The sequence below is a fragment of the Heloderma suspectum genome, chromosome 1 (genome assembly GCF_057233095.1).
Source record: "Heloderma suspectum isolate Gila_16-S chromosome 1, 16-S_ref, whole genome shotgun sequence".
NCBI lineage: Eukaryota > Metazoa > Chordata > Lepidosauria > Squamata > Helodermatidae > Heloderma > Heloderma suspectum.
Genome location: NC_139458.1, coordinates 437,147,520 through 437,168,754, shown reverse-complemented (window position 1 = coordinate 437,168,754; position 21,235 = coordinate 437,147,520). Strand labels below are relative to the sequence as shown.

Below are 21,235 nucleotides of genomic sequence, written 5' to 3'. Positions count from 1 at the left end.
GAAGGATCGCCTCCTCCCATATGTGCCTGCCTGGACCTTAAGATCATTGTCAGCGGCCCTTCTCCGTGAGCCCCTGCCAAAGGAAGTGAGGTGGGTGGCTACTAGGAGGAGGGCTTTTTCTGCTGTGGCACCCCGGCTCTGGAATGAGCTCCCTAGTGAGGTTCGTCTGGCACCTACATTGTATTCCTTTCGGCACCAGGTGAAAACCTTTTTATTTTCCCAAGCATTTTAACATTTTAGCTTTCTAGACTTTTAGCTTTGCTGTTTTAAATCTGTATTTTAAACTGCTGCACTGCTGCTAGGTTTTATTGTGGTTGTACTGTTATATTGTGGTTTTAATGTTCTATGTATTTTAAATTGTTTTATTGTGTGGTGTTTGGTTTTAATTTTTGTGAACTACCCAGAGAGCTTTGGCTATTGGGTGGTATAGAAATTAAATAAACAAATAAATATGTAAAAAGTGGCAAGGCGACAGGTGGGGACTACTATAATTTACAAACATTCTAATTTGAATCAAGCAGTTCTTCTTAAGTCAAAGAGTAAGAGACAGTTTCCTGAAAAACATTCACACAGTCAGAATTACTTCAGGTTTTTTAACTTGCTTTTTGCAGTTTTTTCTGCCGTGAACTAAAACACACCATTATCTTAATTTATTTTAGCATTTACAAGGGATTGGGCAATTAATTAGAAAAAGTGAGCAGATTAGACAATTAATCTTGTTTGGATTAAACTTCAGCTTGTTTGCCCTCATCCGTATTGGTGACATTGCAACCCAGGCCTCAGGATGGCTCCCTGCAGAAGTATGAGGGATAGGATGGAACCTTGTGGTACCCCATAGGATGGAGCAGATATCCCTCAGCGTCACATCGAAAGATGCTGAGAGGTCCAGGAGAACTGACAAAGATGTATTCCCTCTGTCCATTACCCATTAAGTCATCCACCACAGTGATCAAGGCTGTTTCTGCCCCTAAACCAGGCCTGAACCCAGATTAAAAGAATAGTAATCATCTGTCTTGACCAGAATACCTGTCCTCATGCCTCCTTTTCCATCCACCCTTCCCTCAGGTTCCTACTTCCCAGTCCATTGCCTAGTCTGTGTCATCTCTTCAGTCTCTTTGCCTCTGAGTTACTTGTCTGTAGTTCCCTTACCACCTTGGAATCTCTTGAGAGTCACCTGCCTTCTCTACAAAGCTACTCCTGTCCCTAAGACTTTATTTGGCTTTAATCCCAGCCAAACTGACCCCTTTTCTCCCAGAATCTGAACTTCAAGCATTCTGAACTGATAGGTGTTCACTGAGCAGTTGGAATGCCATGAAACAGTTCGGCCAGTTAGTGTTGGAAGCGTCACTACCCCAAGTGCAATAATGTACAGATTTTAAGAACTTAGGAAGCTCAAAAAAGGTCAGAGTATTTGCTCATTTAGTCCACTGTTGTCAGTGCGGACTGGCAGTGGCTGCCCAGAGTCTTGGGCAGAGCTATTTCCCTTCACCCCCTACCTGATTCTTTTAGGTGGAGTTACTGGGGATTGAATTTGGGACCTCCTGCATGAACAGCATGTGCTCTACCACTGGTCCCTCCCCATTTTCCACTCTGTAACTGTATTCCTTCTTGCTCTGTTTGGGAACTTGCAAATAAACGCAAAACTGTGTTTTGGGAGGAACTCATTTACTATTGTATCTGGAATTTGTTGTGTGTGACAGCTACACATGTCATCTCAAGGACATCCTTATGGTGTCCTTTAAATTACCCAGTAGAAAGTCTTAAAAATGATTCTGTGTGTAGGTTTTGTATAATGGTGATGACAAAGAAGCATTTATTAGCTGCCTTTCCAAGGCTCAAAGTGCCTTACACTAAATGGCTAAAACAAATTTAAAAATCATTAGGAAAACAACACCAAAAGAAACCAGGTAGACTCATCCAGCCAGCCTAAAACTGGACACAAGAGATGTCTTGCACCCCCTGTGAAAGAGCCACAAAGAGGAGAAGCTGTACATCTCTTGAGGGAGGTCATTCCACAGCCTACGGTGACCTTCAGCCAGACCTTATGGAAAGTTTAATTGCACTTGCAGTTATTCTGTGATCTTCCACTTTGCTATGGAATCTGAGCTCTGGCAGAGAGATTTAAATATGGCTTTCTTAAATGCGATGATTGCATTCTATTCCATGGATATTTCAGGTTTGTTCCTTATGCCATTACCTGTCACAGCAAGAGAAGGAATGACCTGTGGGGAGGTCTTTTTTTTATCCCAACAGTGCCTTGTTTCAGCTGGCTAGTTGTACACTTCTTAGGGTCCTAATTGCAGTGCTATGACAATGATTATATCATTGTGAAGATGTAGTAGGCAAGAAAGCAAGCGGGCAACCCCATGGTACAGGGAAGCCAGGAAGGATGGCTAATGACATAACAGTTTATACCCATATGTGAGCTGGGGCGGCAGTACTCTGGGATCAATGCAGGGCTTCTCTATTGATCTGTAAGTGCAGTGGTAACATTTTTGCCTTTTTTCAATCTGGGGCAGTTTTCAGCTTATGAATAGAAGGGCTAGACTGTGTCCAGTCTATACAGTATAGATGTCTGAGGGAAGATGTGTACAAAATACTCACTAAAATAGACATTAATAAGCCACTTGCAGAGACAAGGATTTCGTCTGGCTGATATTTCTATGATGGCCACACTGCTCTAGGTCTGAGTGTTGTTGTTGTTGTTGTTGTTGTTCAGTCGTTCAGTCGTGTCCGACTCTTCGTGACCCCATGGACCATAGCACGCCAGGCCTTCCTGTCTGAGTGTCACACCTATGATAAGAGGCACCTCCGATTCACACTGTGTTTTCAGCTGAACATTTCTGCTGCCTAACCTAACGTTCCCTGCCCACTGTTTATTGTTGCTGCCATCTGTCCTTCCAGAGTTATACTGACTGGACTTGACTTACTCTCCAGGGTTGTGAATGAGAGCCGGCAAGTGCTTCAGGAGCCTGACTTTGCTCAGTCGCTCTTGAGAGACCCCAACACACCCATCATCCGGAAATCCAGAGGCACCTCCACCCAGGGGACATCTACTCATGCCTCCTCGACCCAGCTGGCAATGATGGATGACCAGCGAAGCAAAGCAGGCAGTGTCCATAGCAAAGTCAGTAGCTACCATGGCAGCCTGCATAGGTCACGGGATGGCAGGTGAGAAGGAGATTAAAATCTGGTCATGCCAATGCATAGGCAGAGTGTGCATTTGCATTAAAGCAGAAGCTATAGCCAGTGGCTAGGTGAGCTCAGGGGATGTGACTGGGACCAAGTTTCTAACAATATTGTTGTGAGCCCCTCTTCTTCTCCTCCCCCTCCTCCCCATTTGAAACTTTACAGTACAAGGAGTCTACACGAGCTGTTGCTTTTCTAGGGCTTCAGCTGTGTTTCAGGATCTCCCCCCTCTCTCTGATACCATTCAATCCAGGTTAAGAGGGGAGAGCCTAAACTGTACTAATCAGGCCACTGGTATAAAGATGGTTATCACCCTGAAAAGCATCTGCTTTATATCTCACATATCTTTTCCTCTGGTCAGCTTCCAGAGTTTCCATCTGGTCAGCTACTAAACTTAGAGTAGACCCATTTAAATCAATGGGACTTAAGTCAGTCATGACTAACTTAAGTCCCATTGATTTCAGGTATGATGAAATCTGGAACCAACCCTTTAAGTACATGTAAAAGACGGTAAAACAAGTCAAGGTAACTTCCATTGAAAAATGAGCCACTCTCCAAGGAACTAGCTGATACTGAAATGGCCCATTCGTCTGTCATGTCCAGCACTTCCTACTCTGCCTGGCAGCAACTCGAGGGTCTTAAATAGGGATCATTCTCAGATAACAGGTCTAAGAATGTTTATGGGAGATGGCAGGGATTGAACCAGGGAGCCCCTGCATGCAAACCACGCGTTCTGCCATTCTGATTTCTGTACAGATTGCGGGGAGGGATATGTATTTGAATGTGTCAGTGCATTCTTGCCCATATTACTGAAACAGATGAGTCTTTATGAATTAGGTATACCCCCTGCAGTTACCGTGGGATTGAAGATCGACTACCTCATGGCAGTATGTCCCGACTGACTGACCACTCCAGGCACAGCAGTTCCCACCGGCTCAATGATCAGTCCCGTCAGAGCAGCACCAGGGACCTCAGTGGCAACCCAGTGACTCACATAACGCATGGCACTAGCATGAACCGGGTGATTGAAGAGGATGGGACCAGCGCTTGACCTGCACTTGTCTTCTCCTCCCCAACCTTAAATTAGCAATGCTCGTTTCATTTCAGAATAATGGAGCTCAGCGTTATCCCTCTGATCAGGTACTAACTCTGTACAAAGGAACCTAACTTGGGCACTGCCTTTTTCCCTAGCCAGCAATTTCTTAGAAAGATTTCCTCTAAGCAAGAATGCTGCTTGATCAAATCTACAAGCTAACTGTTGACGGCACTTGCATTTTTGACTCCTCGATATGACTTTATTTATTTGGTAGTGTTTTTCCCCATCATGCTTGGCAACTGAATCTCTTAGGGGCATTTTTTTAAATCTCCCTCTGCTTCTATAAAAGACATACTATGAAGGTCCTATGAAAAGTCCCCCAAACTAAAAGACTGCTTCTTATTTGGGGGGGGGGGGAACCCTCCCTGCAGTCTTTTTGTTGTTGTCTCTGATTAGATGATAAACTAGTTAGTTTTTGTGCAGCACAGAGGGTGGGCTGCATATTGAAAACTGTACAAAGGACATCTGTAGGGAATCAGCAGGAGATTTTAAGTGGTTACACTGGAAGCGCAGCAGAAGGGTAATGAGCAGAAGCTCTGCATAAGGGTGCCGGCTCTTAAATTGCTCATCTCAGTTGCTGGGTTGGGGGAGGGAGGCAGGGTAGGAATGGGTGGTGCGTAGCTTATTGTATTGTCTGTGCTTCTGTAGAAAATGTTCCAGTTTCCTACTTGTTTACAGTTTTTACACAGGGTAAGAAGGAAAGCGGAGTGGGGTGTCAGTTCCCCAATTTGAATCCAGCACCTCCAAACCCTCCATGGATATGAGAGGAATGGATTTGTCAATTCAGCTACCTTTTGCTGTCCTTATGAATATTATGAAAATGCCCACAATTCTTGAGCCCTTTCAGCCTCAGTGCCTTGAACAGCTCCTGCTGTATCTAGGGCATTCCCTGGAGTGGGGAGTTAATGACATCTATTCAAATGTCGCTGAGATAGTTCTTGAGAAGGGAAGGGCTAGAGGACGCATTAGTGCATCTGATAATCTGTTGGCCCATTTAATGAAGATCTTTGCCAAGACCTGCAGGCAGTCATTAAGGAGAAAAGGTTACATTTCATCTTCATATCCCAAGCTCAAGATATGCAGGTGAAGATGAGTAGAACAAAGAAGGATTCCTCCACCAAGTTCCTTAGAATGGGTTCTAAGGTTGTTCTTTGGAGTACTTCAGTTCCCCCTTTGTTTTAGAGTATTATGTCTTTGGGGATACTGCAGGCAAAGTCAAGCCATGCTTTTAGTTCAGAGACAAATGATAATAGCGAATGACAGCCTAAGCACTTTTTGGTTCAACAATACTACAAGTGAGAAGGATCTTGGAATTGTGGTAGATCACAAGCTGAATATGAGCCAACAATGGGATGTGGCTGCAAAAAAGGCCAATGCTCATTTGGGCTGCATTCATAGAAGTATGGCTTCCAAATTCCGTGAAGTACTAGTACCCCTCTACTCAGCACTGGTTAGGCTTCAGCTTGAGTACTGTGTCCAGTTCTGGGCACCACACTTTAAGAATGTTGCAGACAAACTGGAGAGGGTTCAGAGGAGGGCAACAAAGATGATCAGGGGATTGGAAACAAAGCCCTGTGAGGAGAGACTGAAAGAACTGGGCATGTTTAGCCTTGAGAAAAGAAGACTGAGGGGAGATATGCTAGTGCTCTTCATGTACTTGAAAGGTTGTCCCAGAGAGGAAGGCCAGGATCTCTTCTCCATCATCCCAGAGTGCAGGACATGGAATAATGGGCTCAAGTGACTGGAAGCCAGATTCCAGGTGAACATCAGGAAAAACTTTCTGATTGTTAGAGCAATACAACAGTGGAACCCATTCCCTAGGGAGGTGGTGGACTCTCACAGTGGAGGCATTCAAGATGAGGCTAGACAGCTATCTGTCAGGGATGCTCTGACTTGGATTCCTGCAATGAGCAGGGGGTTGGGCTCAATGGTCTTATAGGCCCCTTCCAACCCCGCTATTCTATTATTCTAGTCAGAACTTTCATGCTTTGGGGTGGGAGTAGGTGGCATTACAGTTCTTACATTTGTGGTGACAATAGGATTCCTAAATGTGAGATGCCATGATGTGCTGAAGACTGTAGTGGGAAGCAGGTCACAGGGGTAGAGATGCTAAAAACTGCACTGCTAGTTCCATGCAGCCAAGGGGATGGCAGCCTTGTGTTTTCTCCAAAAGCAGCCTCCTACAGTGTATGGTAAACTGCTTTAGAAAGTTCCCTTTTCAAAAGCAATTTCGGGGAATGCGGGGGGGTGTCTGTTTTAAGATGAAAGGTCCCACTAGGCACGCTCAAACCTTAGGTGCACCTCAGGTAGCTCATTGAGTCCCAGCCAAGGTGTGAAGCTGTTAGTTCTCAACTTGTTTTTATTCAAGGGGCAATTCAAGGTTCACAACAGTGGGGGTTTACTCTCCCAGAATACAGAGATCTCTGATTTAAGGTTGCAATCCTAAATATACTTAGTAGGGAATACGGCCGATGAGGCAGAAGGGGGCCCTGCTTCCAAGTAAACCTGTGTTGGGTCAGGTTTTAAGTGTGACTTGTCCACCAGCTGTGGCTTTGTACTTGTTCACTTCGGTGAATGATATGCAAATGAGTAACTCAAATATGCAAATTTACAGCCCTTGATCAAAGGTTGCCCACACCTCTTTTTGATAGTAAACTTGATTTTTCTAAGGCAGCTATCGGCGAGAGTTAGAAGCATTGCCATAAGGAAGCATTTGGTTTGTGTTTGAACCTACCTCACCTACTGCTCTAACACTACTGCTGGGAAATGTACATTTGTTTTCTTGTCTTAATATGCACCACCCTTTTGATCTGTGTCTTGATGTATAGTGGGCAGGAAACATGCCTGGCACCTAAAACGTGATGCTGATGCTTAAGAATTGTGACAAAATGTTGCTTCATCCTTGCAGAGATTCTGGTTCCTAACATTTTGATATTCCTCAACAGTATCCATGCTTGGAAGGCATAACCTCAAGGGCTTTTTAAAAGAGGGGGAAAGGGAGGTTAGCAATCTGAGCCGACATATTTCTGGAGCCTGAAGAATTGGGCTAAACATTAATTATTTTAAATCTGAATTTAAAATTTGATCATGGTGAAGTCCTGGGCCATTTGCTTTGTAACGTGAGCAGGTTCACCAAGTGTCACTTAGGGCCAAACTAGATATTAACTATGTGAATGTAATTTCACTGCACACTTTTTCTTATGTAAATAGCTTCGCACCTTGGATATCTCCTTTAGAGTTCTGACTGGTTCTGACTGAAGCCCGGAGCGTTTTCACTGACCCACTCACATCTGAGCCACCAGCCTCCACTGGCCCTAAAGCAGCATAACTATTAACTGGCTAGCAGAGCTTTCCTTTGTCCTAGGCATAGAGCTATTTTGTAGAGTTGTCTCCAGGTTTCACCTAAAGCAAAACTTTAGGCAAATGTAGAGGTTTATGTTTGGGCAAAACATCTTCAGGATTTTGAGGAAAGTCTATAAGTTTCAATAAGAGTTTCAATAAGACTAGCAACATTTCTCAAGGTTTCTTTTCACAGCTATACAACTCTGATCAACATTGAAAGGAGGTAACAGGTTGGAAAGGAGGAAACATTGCCCCTGTCTCTCTCTCTCTCTCTCTCTCTTTCTCTCTCACGCGCACGCACACACCTAAGTGAATATCCTCCTAGAAAGGAGGAAAACCCCCAGGGAACTGCATTGCTTGTCCTTAGCATTGCCACTAGGGATGTACGAAAGTCACTTACCTTTTCGCAGGGGTGCTTCAGGTTGGGGGGGAGGCGTTTCACTTCTCGCCCCGAAGTTCAAGCGGGGGGGGGGGGAGCCGTCCCACCTCGCCCGGCCGAAATTCAGGCTGGGGGGGGAGGCTTCCCGCCTTGCCCGGCCGAAATTCAGGCCGGGGAGAAGCGCCCCGTCTCCCCGGCCGCGAAACAAAGTGTAAAAAAACACACACCAAAACCCGTGATAGGCTACGTAACGATTAACATAGCCTATCGTGGCTAGATTTCCTAAATCTTTACGTAGACTACCGGGACCAAATAAGGAACGCAAATGGCGGCGCCCATAGGGCGCCACCATTTGCGTACGTGTTTTTTTTTTCAAAGTCACCCGTGATAGGCTACGTGACGATTAACGTAGCCTATCACGGCTGACTTTGGAAATCTAGCTGTGATAAGCTACGTTAATCGTTACGTAGCCTATCACGGGGTTTTGGGGTTTTTTTACACTTTGTAATGCCGCCCCCGCCCCCGACGAAAGGCCGACGAACCGCCGCCGGGACCCGCCGCCGGGAGGGACATTCGCCAAAGGTAAGTCCCAATCGGGGGGGGGGGGCGGGCGGAGAATTTCACCGCTGATTTCGGGGGGCCGAATGCGTTGGTGCTCGGCCCCCTGAAGTTTCGGGGAGAAATTCTCCGCCATCCCTAATTGCCACTCAAAAGAAGTGTTGTAACCCAACTGCCCGTTTCCAGTCTAGGATAGAACCAGGAGCAGAGCCATGTTTTGCCTTGTAACCCAAAGACATACACTAAAGGTGGGTTGCAAGAAAAGAGAGGGTAGAGAGAAAGGACCTCATCTCTCCTAGCAATTGCAGATGAGGAAGCTTAGAGAACCTAGGAGTTAAACGATGCCCCATAACAAACTGCACCAGTGCTGCTCTTTGAAAATCTGAAATCACTTGGGCCATCAACTTCCCTCAGATGAAATTGCTGGTTTGACTAAGGCTGCACGAAGATTACCCACAAAGGGGAGCAGGGTTTTCTTGGTACAAGGTAACTTAGTTCTCCCTACCATCACTCCTCAAATGATGCATACAGATGTCAAATCAAACACTGAGTCTCTTCTCCTCTCCCCCCCCCCACCTCTGCCACTTCAAACAGGCTGTTTGCTTCTTCCTTTTCCAAAGGCTGCTAGCAAGTTTACCTATCTAAACAAAATAAAGTGCTGAACAAATGTTTGAGGAACAATCAGGTGTGATGTTTTTTAATACTGTGCTGGGGGTGCAGGTATAAAATGTGATGTCACAAGCCCCTGGCCAATCACCGCTATGCATCACTGCTTCTGCCAAAACCTAGGAATGGCATCTGAGCTTGATGCTACTAAAAAGCTTGCCAAAACAGTGGGGAGTAGTTTCACAGCAGCTGGATCACTCTATGTACATTTAGACATGGCCTACCTTACCCAGCTCTCAGGTAAATCTGGGATCTGCTCTCTTTATCTCAGTACACATTGGAAGTCCCATTAGTGGCCTTGGAAACTCTCAAGACACTCCTACCACCTTGAATTGCATCCTCCATAGCTAAAGTGCCAGGACAAAGTCATCTGTGACTTGAAATGCCTCTGATACATTTTTCTGCACTGCTTCTGGGATGCGGATGACACTGGCTTTAGAGCATGCGTCATGTACCCATGCACCATAGAGTTAGTCCTCTCTTCAGTCCATTGGCCCAATTAACCAAACTGCTCGGGGCTGTGAGTTTGTCAGCAGGAATGAAAGCAGATCAAATGGGAGAGGGCTTTTCTTATAATAAAGCAATGATCCTTATTGATAACTTGGTTTTTACAAAGGGAGTTTTCCCCTCTTGGCTTTTGCCAATGCCCGTGGGCAAAAATGAGGGTGTAACGAGATTTGCCTTAAATGGACATGGCTTCTGGCATTTGCAATGATTAGGCCTTCTTGTTTTGTCAAGTGGAATGAATGTTGCAATCGGTGTGTTTCTATGTAAGATCTCTTATTTTCAGTCCTTAGTTGTAGTCATGGATATGAAAGGTGCAGAGTGATGCTCTCATGAATCTAATATGAAAAAGACTGCCTCTGTTTCTTCTCTCCTCCCCCATTAGTGTTCTCATCATAGAATAATGGAAGAATAGAGCTGAAGGGGGTCCGGAGATAATTTAAGCCAAACTTCCGTTGGACAGCTTTTCATATTGCTTGTTCTATGCTTCTCTGCAGACATCGCACAGAGAAACATTCTTTTGACTTGCCCAACTTCACCACCAACTTGAGTAAAGAGCAGGGCCTTTGCCTTTACACAGAATTACCCTCAGTAGGCCATACCACTGGGTACCTCCTCAGGACAGTGTAAAAGAGCTGTAAAAAGCAGCTCTTACTGTTGGCCAAATCTTGGTTTCTCCAGGAAACCAGATGCTGACCAAAATCCAATGGTACATTCCTCTCCCCGATCCTGTCCCTGCCTTCACAGCACCCCTTCCAAATGAACCTCCATCGTCCTTTGGCTTCCAGCTTGCAGCAACAGTGTTCTTGCTCCATGAACATACTGATTCCAGTAAAAAGGCACCTGGGCTCCTCTCTGCCACCATGGTGATATGGAGTATCAATTTCCTTCTCCCCCTTTTCTCTGGACCCATGTTGGGGTTGTGGATCCTTCTCCGTAGCAAACATCAGAATTGCCTTGCTTGAGCTCCCTGGGAGAACAATTTGGTCAACACTCTAGGTGGTTTTTGTCAGATCCTATGGAATTAGCAACATCCAGCTGCTGTGCCTCTCAGAGAAAACTAGGTTGGCCCTCAAAGCACAAATCAATCCCCATTCAGTGCTATATTTTTTTATGACAGCTTTGGATACCACAAAAGGGTAGGTGTGGATTGCTTCCTGGCCAGTGTAGGACCCAACTGAGTTAGCAGATAAAAAAGGAAATATTTCTGACAGATTTAGGCCAATTCCCCCTGCCCCTGCAAATTAATGGAGTTCTCTGCCCCTACAGCTCCCTTTAGGAAAACTGTTCCAAATTATCAAAACTGTTCCAAATTGTCAACTTGATTGCTACCCTTTCCCATTTTTGTCTGGATCAAGTCTGTCTGCTGTAACTTTCAGGTTTTGCTATCTGTATTTGAAATAGGAGAAATACTTTTTAATGTTTGAGGCTCATGTAGAGCAGATACACTTGGATTATTAGCACGGTACCTGACCCCACTGCTGACTGGTTCAACTTGCACTAAGCTGCTGTAGATTTGGTCTCTCGTTTACAGTGCACCAGTGTCCTTTTCAGTTGTGTGTTTTTAGCACCTTAACTGTGAGAACAAATGGATTATCATAGCATTGATTAAGCGTTTGGGGCTATGTTTTGTTTTTCTTAAGACTGTTTGGAATTTTTAATAAAATGGCCAAAATGAAAACCAACTCTCAATTTTTTTTCAAAATGGTAACTTTTAAATGTTTACAGGAAGAGTGAACTGCAAATATGCATATAATAGTAAGCTTAACAGCCATTAAGGCAGATGTGTTGAACCTAGGGATATACGAATCCTACTCACCTGTCCGTTCTGGGGCATCAGCGGTGCGGGTGAGGCCATTTGTGGCCTCAGCAGTGCTGCAGCGGCCGGGAGACCAGCCAGAGCCTCTGCCGCCGCATCCACTGCCACCGGAGCCGCATCCGCCGCCAGGTAAGCTCTGTCCCGGGGGGATTCCATGGGGGGGGGGCGTTCCGCCACGGATTCCGGGGGAACAGATTCTAAAGAATCCGGCCTCACTGGAGTCCATGGCGGAATTCCCTGACATCCCTAGTTGAACCTCTTTCAGCCCCAGGGCCAAACTCCATTTCAGAGGAGCTCCCAAAGACCACATTCCAACAGTGGGCAAGGAAATCAAAGGCCGAAGGAGTGGGGCCAAAAGTACAAATGTACCAGCATGTTTTAGCTTAAAGCTGTTACTGCTATTAACTAAGTCGTATGAGAGGCATTTCAACTTATTGGAATGGGGGTGGGGGAAACTGCACAAAAGCCAGGAAACCATCAAACAATTGATGGTCCAGGAAAGAGGACAGAGCTCGGGGAAAGGGGGTGTGGCCATCTGGAGGCTCCAGCCGGGTTGGGTTTGGCCTCTGGGTGGGCCAGATATGGCGCTTGGGCCTGAAGTTCTGCACCACTGCCTTAAGGCATAGAGTACAAGTTTCTTGAGGGAGGGGTGTGATGCTGCACTGTCCAAGCAGATGCATAAACTCTTGTGTGCTGAGAATTGTGTTCCAGAAATTTGAAATGATAGACTGTTGGCACCACCTGGGAAAGAAAGTCCCCGCCATTAACAATGCCTCTAGTACCCTCTTGACATGTTTCCATTAACACAACGAAGCTTTCGAGGAGTCATTTACCAGAAACAAGAGTTCCTTTTAATGCCCGTATTGATTGGAAAGCAGGAATAGATGTGTCAAATTTGGACCCATGGGATTTGATCCTTCTGCTTACCTGAATCGGTATATGAGGCTTGGAAGATCTCCCAGTTACCGCCAATTAAAACAACAATTGTTATTCCTACTACAGTCATAACCTGTCTTTTCCCTCTTGCAAGGAGCCCAAGGCAGCTTACATGGTCCTCCTCTCCATTTTATCCTCACAACAACCCTGTGAGGTAGGTTAGGCTGAGAGTCCCGAACTCTCCCAGCGAGCTTCATGGCCAACTGAGGACTAGAACCCGGATCTCCCGAGTCCCAGTCCAACACCCTAACCACTACACCATGCTGACTTTCCCAGTTGCAGTAATTGCAGTGACAAGCCTCTCACTGACAAATAATGCTTCTTTAAAGCAGCCTTCCCCCAACCTGATGCCCTGGACTACAACCACCACAATCAGTCAGCACAATGACCATGCTAGTGAGCTGATGTGAGTTGTAGTCCAACATATCTGGGGGGAGGGAGTGTTTTAATGTGGTTCAGAAATGTTTCGACTGCTTTGGGTTAATACACAGCAGTAGCAGTCTTCCTAGCATAGGAGCAAACCAACTGTGAAATACAAGATTTTTAAACTAAATGGATGTTCCATTGTCTAACAGAGAGCCCACAAACCATCGACAGACTGACATTGTGTTGAGCCCACCTAAAGGCTCTGTTTCCTGAGTAAAATTCTTTATTCATTACTCTTGCATTGGTACTAGTATTTCATGCTGCTCAGCACTGCACCATTTCTAGTATCAGGTTTGTATTCACTGAAGTACTGCTGGTGCTTGCATCTGAGCCCAATGTCAGGGTAACAATTTTGGATAACAGGAATGAGATGGGTGGAGGAGGTGAGAATATCTGCACTTATTTCCAGTACTTTTATGCTGCTCCTCAGCCAAAAAGGCTCTCGGAGTGCCTTACGTATAATCAGTTAAAAGCGACAGTCTCTGCCTGCAGGCTTACAATCTAGAAAGATACGACACACAAGGAAAAAGGAATGGGGAGGGAGGGAGGGGATTATTTCAGCAGGGCTGGCAGAATGGCCCTGCTCTCCCTTTCATCTCCCTCCATACAGGCTGCTGGAAGGGCTGCTGATGGGAACAGCTGAGGGAGCCTCAACTTGTGAACACCAGTTTGGACCTTGAGACCAATTATACCCAGTGATAAATCTAGGGAATGCCACTGAATTTGCAAAATCTACTGGAATTGACTTAAAAGCTGCTTGTACTTCCTTTAACTCTATTTTTAAAAACTGAGTAGAAAACACTGTCCTGTTGATCATTTCACTGACACCCAAGATTTCTTTTTCATTTGGTGCACTTGTACTTCTTGCTTCTGCTAGCTGTTGGCTTTTTCAGTTGGCTTCAGTGTTCATGAGCTTCCTCCAAATCCCTTAAGGTCTGAAATTGCAGCATAATCCAGCTACAAATCCCACCTGGAAGCTGCCAGACCCAACGAGCCCAAACACCCCTCTTCTGAATTCCTCTGATGCCTTCACGATCCTTCTCCAAGCCTATTTATGGAAATACTCTGAACAGTGAATGCTGTCTGACAAAATGCACCAAAACGTCAGCAGTGTGGGCCAAAATGGGAACTGTCAAAGCTAAACTGCTTTTGCGTAAAAAGTGTTAGAAATCCAGTTGCACCGAGTCTTCAGTTTCTGATGATGAAAAGGGAACAGCCTTTAGGCTGCTCTTAACTGAACCAATCGATTTTTGGGGTGTTGTTTTAAAGATCTCTTACACACATCCTGTTCAGCTCTAAATGAAGCTTAGCCAGAATGAACAAGACATATGAATACATCCAAACATGTGGTACTCCACTGACACAGCACTTGCAGCCTCCTTTTTGAACCATCATTTTCATCCCATAGTTTTTGATGTGGTCTACCTGTATACACACTTCTAAGTCTGCTGAAGAGTTTTCATTGTATATATTAGTGGCTGGAAATAGTCAATAGAGTTTAGCAAATCTGAAAGTGGTACAGTGGTGCCGACATCTGCTGATTTTGTCGAGATTCTGAACTCGGTAGGAGTGACACCTCCGGCTGATCTTGCCTGAGCATGGGGAAGGTTCCATTCTAGGTTTCAGGTTTGAATACCAGCCTGATGGCGGCACCCCCCAGTTGAAAAGGCCAGCTACTTTGCAATGGGATACCTGCCTTGGTAGCTAAGATTTGGAATGAATGTTGGTATATATTCAGGTCACCCTTCCACAATTCAATATTCACCTCCTGCCCTGGACCAATTTTCAATGAGGGCTAGAAATTATGTAGCACATACTGTCTTGTCATATCTGTCTTGAATGCTGAGATATACAAATTAAGCTTGGTAGGTACATTGAAGATACAACTCTGAAAATCAAAGCACCTGTTTAAGGGAGGGGAGATGTGAATTCCACTATGAATACAATATCAGATGTGCTTTACATGCATATTTAGTTGGGCTTTCTTAATGTAGTGATACCTTTTTCAAAGCTATGTAAGCTCTACTTTACTCCACCTCTGTGCACAACAAGGGCACAAGTTCTGTTTGTCGTATAAAACCTGACAGTTGGCTGTGTCTAAAATTCCTCACAAAACTGGCCACTCCAGGAGCTTTGTGAGGCTGATTTGCTGATCATGGATTAGCCAGTGTGGAGTTATGCCAGCTTTGCTGTCCTCTTTTAACTACACTGCAAAATCAATTCTGCCACATCATATTAGCAAATGAGCAGGGGCTGAACGTAGCGATTGTAATCAAAGCGACACTTTTTGGCAGTGCAGCCCATCAGAACTCTGAGAAAGTATCAGTAAAGAGCCCTTAAGGTGATGTGGTTAGCAGCAATTGATAAACATTGCATTAGTACTGGAAATTTTAATAGCCTGGGAATTTCAGCCCGCACAGCACAGTTTGCCAAGTAAAGACACTGTGCTTAGGCTCCATTCAGCTCTTGCCTTGGGCCAGAGGCCTAATATTGATGACCAGAAGTTTTCTTAGGGTGCAGTTCCCCAGGGGAATGCTGGGAGTTGTTTAAACAGAAAAAAGTCCCACATGCATAGGATTGCACCCTTAATTGATCTACAATTGGAGTTTGTCTTATCCAAGGATGTGTAACAGAATTACTCTGATAGGATAAAGTTTCTTATGAGGGCCCAGAATCCTAATACATAATTTCAATATCTTTATTTGGAATAGTTACCCTGACTTTCAGTTTTACAAGAAGATTCCCAAGGCACCTTCCAATTAAAAACAGAATATAAAACAATTAAGGGGTCCAAAACAATAAAAGAAGCTGAAGGTTAGATTTTTTATTGATTTTTTATTGTGAGTTTCAACAACAACAAAAACAGAACCAAAAATTGAAAGTATAACATGCTCTAAAGTCCTCAGTTTCAAATACTATAATCTAGAAAAAAAGGGAAAAAATGCACATTCAGTAAAAGCAGACCAGATATCCAAATATAAATCCGTGGTGCCTATAGACCACTCTTTGAGGTGTTGCAAGTGTTGTTAAGACTTCAGTCCATTACATTATAAGCAGTGAGCTTTTGAAAGGTAAAAGGTGTCCCCAACCAGTCGTGTCTGACTCTAGGGTGCGGTGCTCATCCCCGTTTCTAAGCCGAAGAGCCAGCGCTGTCCGAAGATGCTTCCATGGTCATGTGGCCGGCATGACTGAACACCGAGGTGCACGGAACGCTGTTACCTTTCCCGCCGAGGCGGTACCTATTTATCTACTCGCAATTTCTTGCTTTCGAACTGCTAGGTTGGCAGAAGCTGGGACTGAAGACGGGAGCTCACTCCGTCACGCAGCACTCGGGTCTTGAACAGTATCTGTCTTTTAGCAGCCAAGAGGGCACGAAAAATCCATTTACATTGACTGCGTTACATTCCAAAAAGTAGGCAAATAGTTTAGAGCAGAGCTTTCCAAACTTTTCATGTTGGTGACACACTTTTTAGACATGCATCATTTCACGACACAGTAATTCAGTTTTACTAGCAAACCAGAAGTTAAACTAACCCATTATAAGAGATACGGACACATACATAAATTGTAATAACGAAATGTATGGGGATACAACATATCTCATGAAAACCTTTCATTTATATTTTTTAAAATATATGATTTGTAAGATAATAACATACATTGTTGTCATTTATGAGTAAGGGAGCTCCATGGTGCCCTTCTGCACAATTTTCTGCATTTCGCGAGACACGCCTACACTCTGCCACCGACACACTAATGTGTCACGGCACACAGTTGGAAAGCTCTGGTTTAGAGAACATGTGCATCAGTAAATATTAAAGCGCTTTACAATACGAAGTTTATCCATATGATAACTTCCTCCGAAAAGGAGGCAACCAGTGGACATTTCCAAAACATATGAATAAACGAAGCATTAACTGCATTACACCTCCAACAATTAGCCGAGTGAGACAAGCCTTTATTAAAGAGATGTTGTGGCGTCCAATAGACTTGAAACAAAAGGTTTTGCTGGATAAGACATAATTGGAGGTCCACAGAGATATCAGATACAGATGTCAAAATGGCGGTCCACTGATGAGACGAAATGGGGCATTCCAATTCGCTGTTCCATTCCTGCTGTAGATCCCGTGTATCATATTTATTCACTGATGATAAGTATTTATAAACGTGAATCGTGGGTCGATATACCTGGTCAGCTTCAATAAGTGTTTCCAGTAGCAAAGGGGATGCTGAGGCAGTAAAAGCAACGGGAACAAGTCTAGATTCTAACAAATGTTTCAATTGCAAATACTGCCATTCAGCTGTAGTGGGTAAATCAAATTTAACTTGCAAAGCTGAAAATGGCAAAACTCATCATCAACACCCAATAATTGATCCAGGGCAAAGATCACTTTATCTGTCCAGGTCCACCACAGAAACATTTTCTTTCCTGGTCTTAGATCTGGATTTCCCTATGAAGTCAATTTGGCATGGAGAAATGGGTTAAACAGTAAGTGGCAATTATATGCCACACATCTCTAACCGCTCAGATTGTGGGAGGAGCTCTATCTGCCTTACTATGCTGAGAACCTAATGCCATCCATTTGGAGAGAGGCACCAGACGGGAAGATTCCAAAGCTGACCAAACTGAAGGTTAGATGAAAATAATGAAACTTCAGCATAGTAAAATTCCATAAAGCAGGGGTGGGTAAAATGGTTACCTTGGGACTGCAGACTCTGGCCTCATAGAATCATAGAAAGGTAGGGTAGGAAGGGGCCTACAAGGCCATCGAGTCCAACCCCCTGCTCAGTTCAGGAATCCAAGTCAGCGCATCCCTGACAGATGGCCGTCCAGCTTCGTCTTGAATGCCTCCAGTGTGGGAGAGCCCACCACCTCCCTAGGGAATGGGTTCCATTGTCGTATTGCTCTAACAGGAGGTTTTTCCTGATGTTCAGCCGGAATCTGGCTTCCTGGAACTTGAGCCCTTTATTCCGTGTCCTGCACTTTGGGATGATCAAGAAGAGATCCTGGCCTCCTTCTCTGTGATGACCTTTCAAGTACTTGAAGAGAGCTATCCTATCTCCCCTCAGTCTTCTCTTCTCAAGGCTAAACAGGCCCAGTTCTTTCAGTCTCTCTTCATAGGGCTTTGTTTCCAGTCCCCTGATCATCTTTGTTGCCCTCCTCTGAACCCTCTCCAGTTTGTCTGCATCCTTCTTAAAGTGTGGTGCCCAGAACTGGACACAGTACTCCAGATGAGGCCTAACCAGTGCTGAGTAGAGGGGAACTAGTACTTCCCGGGATTTGGAAACGATGCTTCTATTAATGCAGCATTGGCCTTTTTTGCAGCCACATCCCATTGTTGGCTCATATTCAGCTTGTGATCAACAACAATTCCAAGATCTTTCTCGCTTGTAGTGTTGTTGAGCCACGTATCCCCCATCTTGGAACTGTGCATTTGGTTTCTTTTTCCGAGGTGCAGAACTTGGCATTTATCCCTATTAAATGTCATTCTGTTGTTTTCTGCCAGCGCTCCAGTCTATCCAGATCACTTCGAATTTTGTTTCTGTCTTCCAAGGTATTAGCTATCCCGCCCAATTTGGTGTCATCTGCAAATTTGATCAGCATTCCTTGCACCTCCTCCAAGTCATTCATAAAAATGTGGAAGAGCACTGGGCCCAGGACTGAGCCCTGCGGAACCCCACTCGTTACCTCTCCCCAGTTTGAGAAGGTCCCATTGATAAGCACTCTTTGAGTCCGATTCTGTAGCCAACTGTGGATCCACCGGATCGCTGTTTCATCTAGCCCACTTTGAGCTAGTTTGCTCATCAGGAGATCATGGGGCACTTTGTCGAAAGCTTTGCTGAAGTCGAGGTATATGATGTCTACAGCATTCCCACGGTCTACAAGGGAGGTTACTTGATCCAAAAATGAGATCAGATTTGTCTGGCAGGACTTGTTTTTGACAAATCCATGTTGGCTTTGAGTAATCACGGCATTGTTTTCAAGGTGCTTCCAGATGGATTGTTTTATCATCTGCTCCAGAATTTTCCCAGGGATTGATGTCAGACTGACTGGTCTGTAGTTCCCAGTTCCTCCTTTTTACCCTTTTTGAAGATAGGGACAACATTCGCCCTCCTTCGGTCATCTGGCACTTCCCACGTCCTCCATGATTTCTCAAAGAGAATAGACAGTGGTTCTGAGAGTTCTTCTGCCAGTTCCTTGATTACTCTAGGATGCAGTTCATCTGGCCCTGGAGATTTGAACTCATTCAAAGTAATGAGGTGTTCCTTGACCATATGCCTATCGATCTCAAGCTGCAATCCTGCCCCTTCAGCCTGTACTTCGCCTTTGCCAGGGGGGTCAGAGACCCTCTTTTGGGAGAAGACTGAGCCAAAGTAGGAATTGAGCACCTCTGCCTTTTCTTTGTCATCTGTTATCGTTTTGCCATCCTTATTTAATAGCTGAACAACCATTTCTTTCCTCTGCCTTTTACTATGCACATAGCTGAAGAAAGCCTTTTTGTTGTTTTTAGCATCCCTCGCTAACCTCAGCTCGTTCTCAGCTTTAGCCTTCCTGACGCCATCCCTGCAATTCTGTGCAACCTGCCTGTACTCTTCCTTTGTTACTTGGCCTTCTTTCCACTTCCTATTGTTGCAGAACTCAGAGTCAGAGAGACCATGGAGTGAAGAAAAAAGAGTTTCTTTATTTAACGCGCGGGCTTAAGGCTGGAATCACTTCCAAAGAGCCAGAAGCCCCAATTTACATCAGCACATTGTTTTTATAGATATTGTGACACATAGGAAACGGCTCCTCCTCTCCCTCCCGTGTGGGGTTGCAGTCCTTAACATTTCTTCTCCTAGCACCATTGTTTATAATACAAGAAATGGGTTATAGGGTAGCCATGATAAGCAGAGAACAGAGGAGAACAGCAGAGAACAAGATACACAGTTCTATGACCTTAGCCTTTGTTGACAAGATAAGAAATTGCTGTGTCTCGTCATCTTACAAACATATATTTCAGAGAGCAAGAGCTCAGCAAGAACATGAAGCATGAGGCTGCATGAGGCTACTTAGTCTGACCCCCGATATGGCTGCTACACTATATGTGTCCTTTTTTGTTTTCAGGTCATCCCTAAGCTTTTTGTGAAGCAACATTGGCTTCTTCTGTTGTCTTCCACCTTTTCTTCTTGTTGGAATTGTTTGTGATTGTGCCTTGAGAATTTCATTTTTTAAAAGCTCCCACCCATCTTGGACTCCTTTTCTCATTAGCGTCGCTTGCCATGGGACCTTACTGGTCATTGTTCTGAGTTTATTAAAATCGGCTTTCCTAAAATCCAGGGTACGTGTTTGACTACACTTGGCTTTTGCTTCCCTTAGAACCAAGAACTCAAGTACAACATGGTCGCTTTCCCCCAGAGTTCCTGTAACTGCTACTTTATCCACTAAGTCATCTCTGTTGGTTAGGATCAAGTCAAGTTTAGCCGATCCTCTAGTTCCTTCCTCTACTTTCTGTGCGAGGAAGTTATCCGCCACACAAGTCAGGAATTTCCTGGAGGGGCCATGTTTTGCAGAATTTGTCCCCCAACAAATATCGGGGAAATTGAAGTCCCCCATTACTACTACATCATGCTTCCTTAAAACATTGGCTATTTGCTTTTCAAAAGTTTCATCTTCGTCTTCTCCTTGATTGGGTGGCTGGTAGTAGACTCCGACCATCAGGTTCCTTTTATTCTTTGCTCCATTTATTTTGATCCAGATGCTCTCGATGGGGCTACCAAGCTCATCCTCCTGTATTTCTGTGCAGAGATATGTATTTTTCACATACAGTGCAACCCCACCTCCCTTTCTGTTCCTCCTGTTCTTTTTTAACAAGTTGTATCCTTCAATCGCTGTATTCCAGTCATGAGAGTCATCCCGCCAAGTCTCAGTTATACCTATCAAGTCATAATTTCCCTCCTGTATTAAGAGTTCAAGTTCGTTCTGTTTGTTTCCCATACTCTGGGCATTAGTATATAGACATCGAAGACCATGTGCTTCATAGTCTGGCTTTATTCCTACATGTGTCTGAAGACTATTGTTGGACGCTATCAGAGCTGTTCTCTCCGTTGCAGTGCATGCACCTACGTCCATTGTTACCCCCAACATTACATCTCCCTTCCCTGTAGGATTCAGGCTAGAGAACTGAGGGCCACTGGGGGGCTGCCCCTTCTGCCTCCCAGGATGAACATCATCGCAGGGGGGAGACGAACCTGGTCCTATACATCAGTCATTGGTGTATTTGCTTTCCTTCCCCTCTTCCCTCCCAATTCCTTTTCCTTTTGTGTCATGTCTTTTAGATTG

At 44.7% G+C, this 21,235-nt stretch overlaps 1 protein-coding gene across 1 annotated transcript in view; it reads left to right on the top strand.

The window, feature by feature from the left end:
• FZD3 (frizzled class receptor 3) overlaps positions 1 to 4,319 on the top strand; it is a 45,667-nt gene extending 41,348 nt beyond the window's left edge. The window contains exons 6-7 of the mRNA XM_084833127.1: positions 2,938 to 3,171; positions 4,027 to 4,319. Coding sequence (XP_084689253.1) covers positions 2,938 to 3,171; positions 4,027 to 4,240 — 448 coding nt within the window. The 3' untranslated portion in view covers positions 4,241 to 4,319. The remainder of the gene's footprint in view (positions 1 to 2,937; positions 3,172 to 4,026) is intronic.
• The last annotated feature ends 16,916 nt before the right edge of the window (positions 4,320 to 21,235 follow it).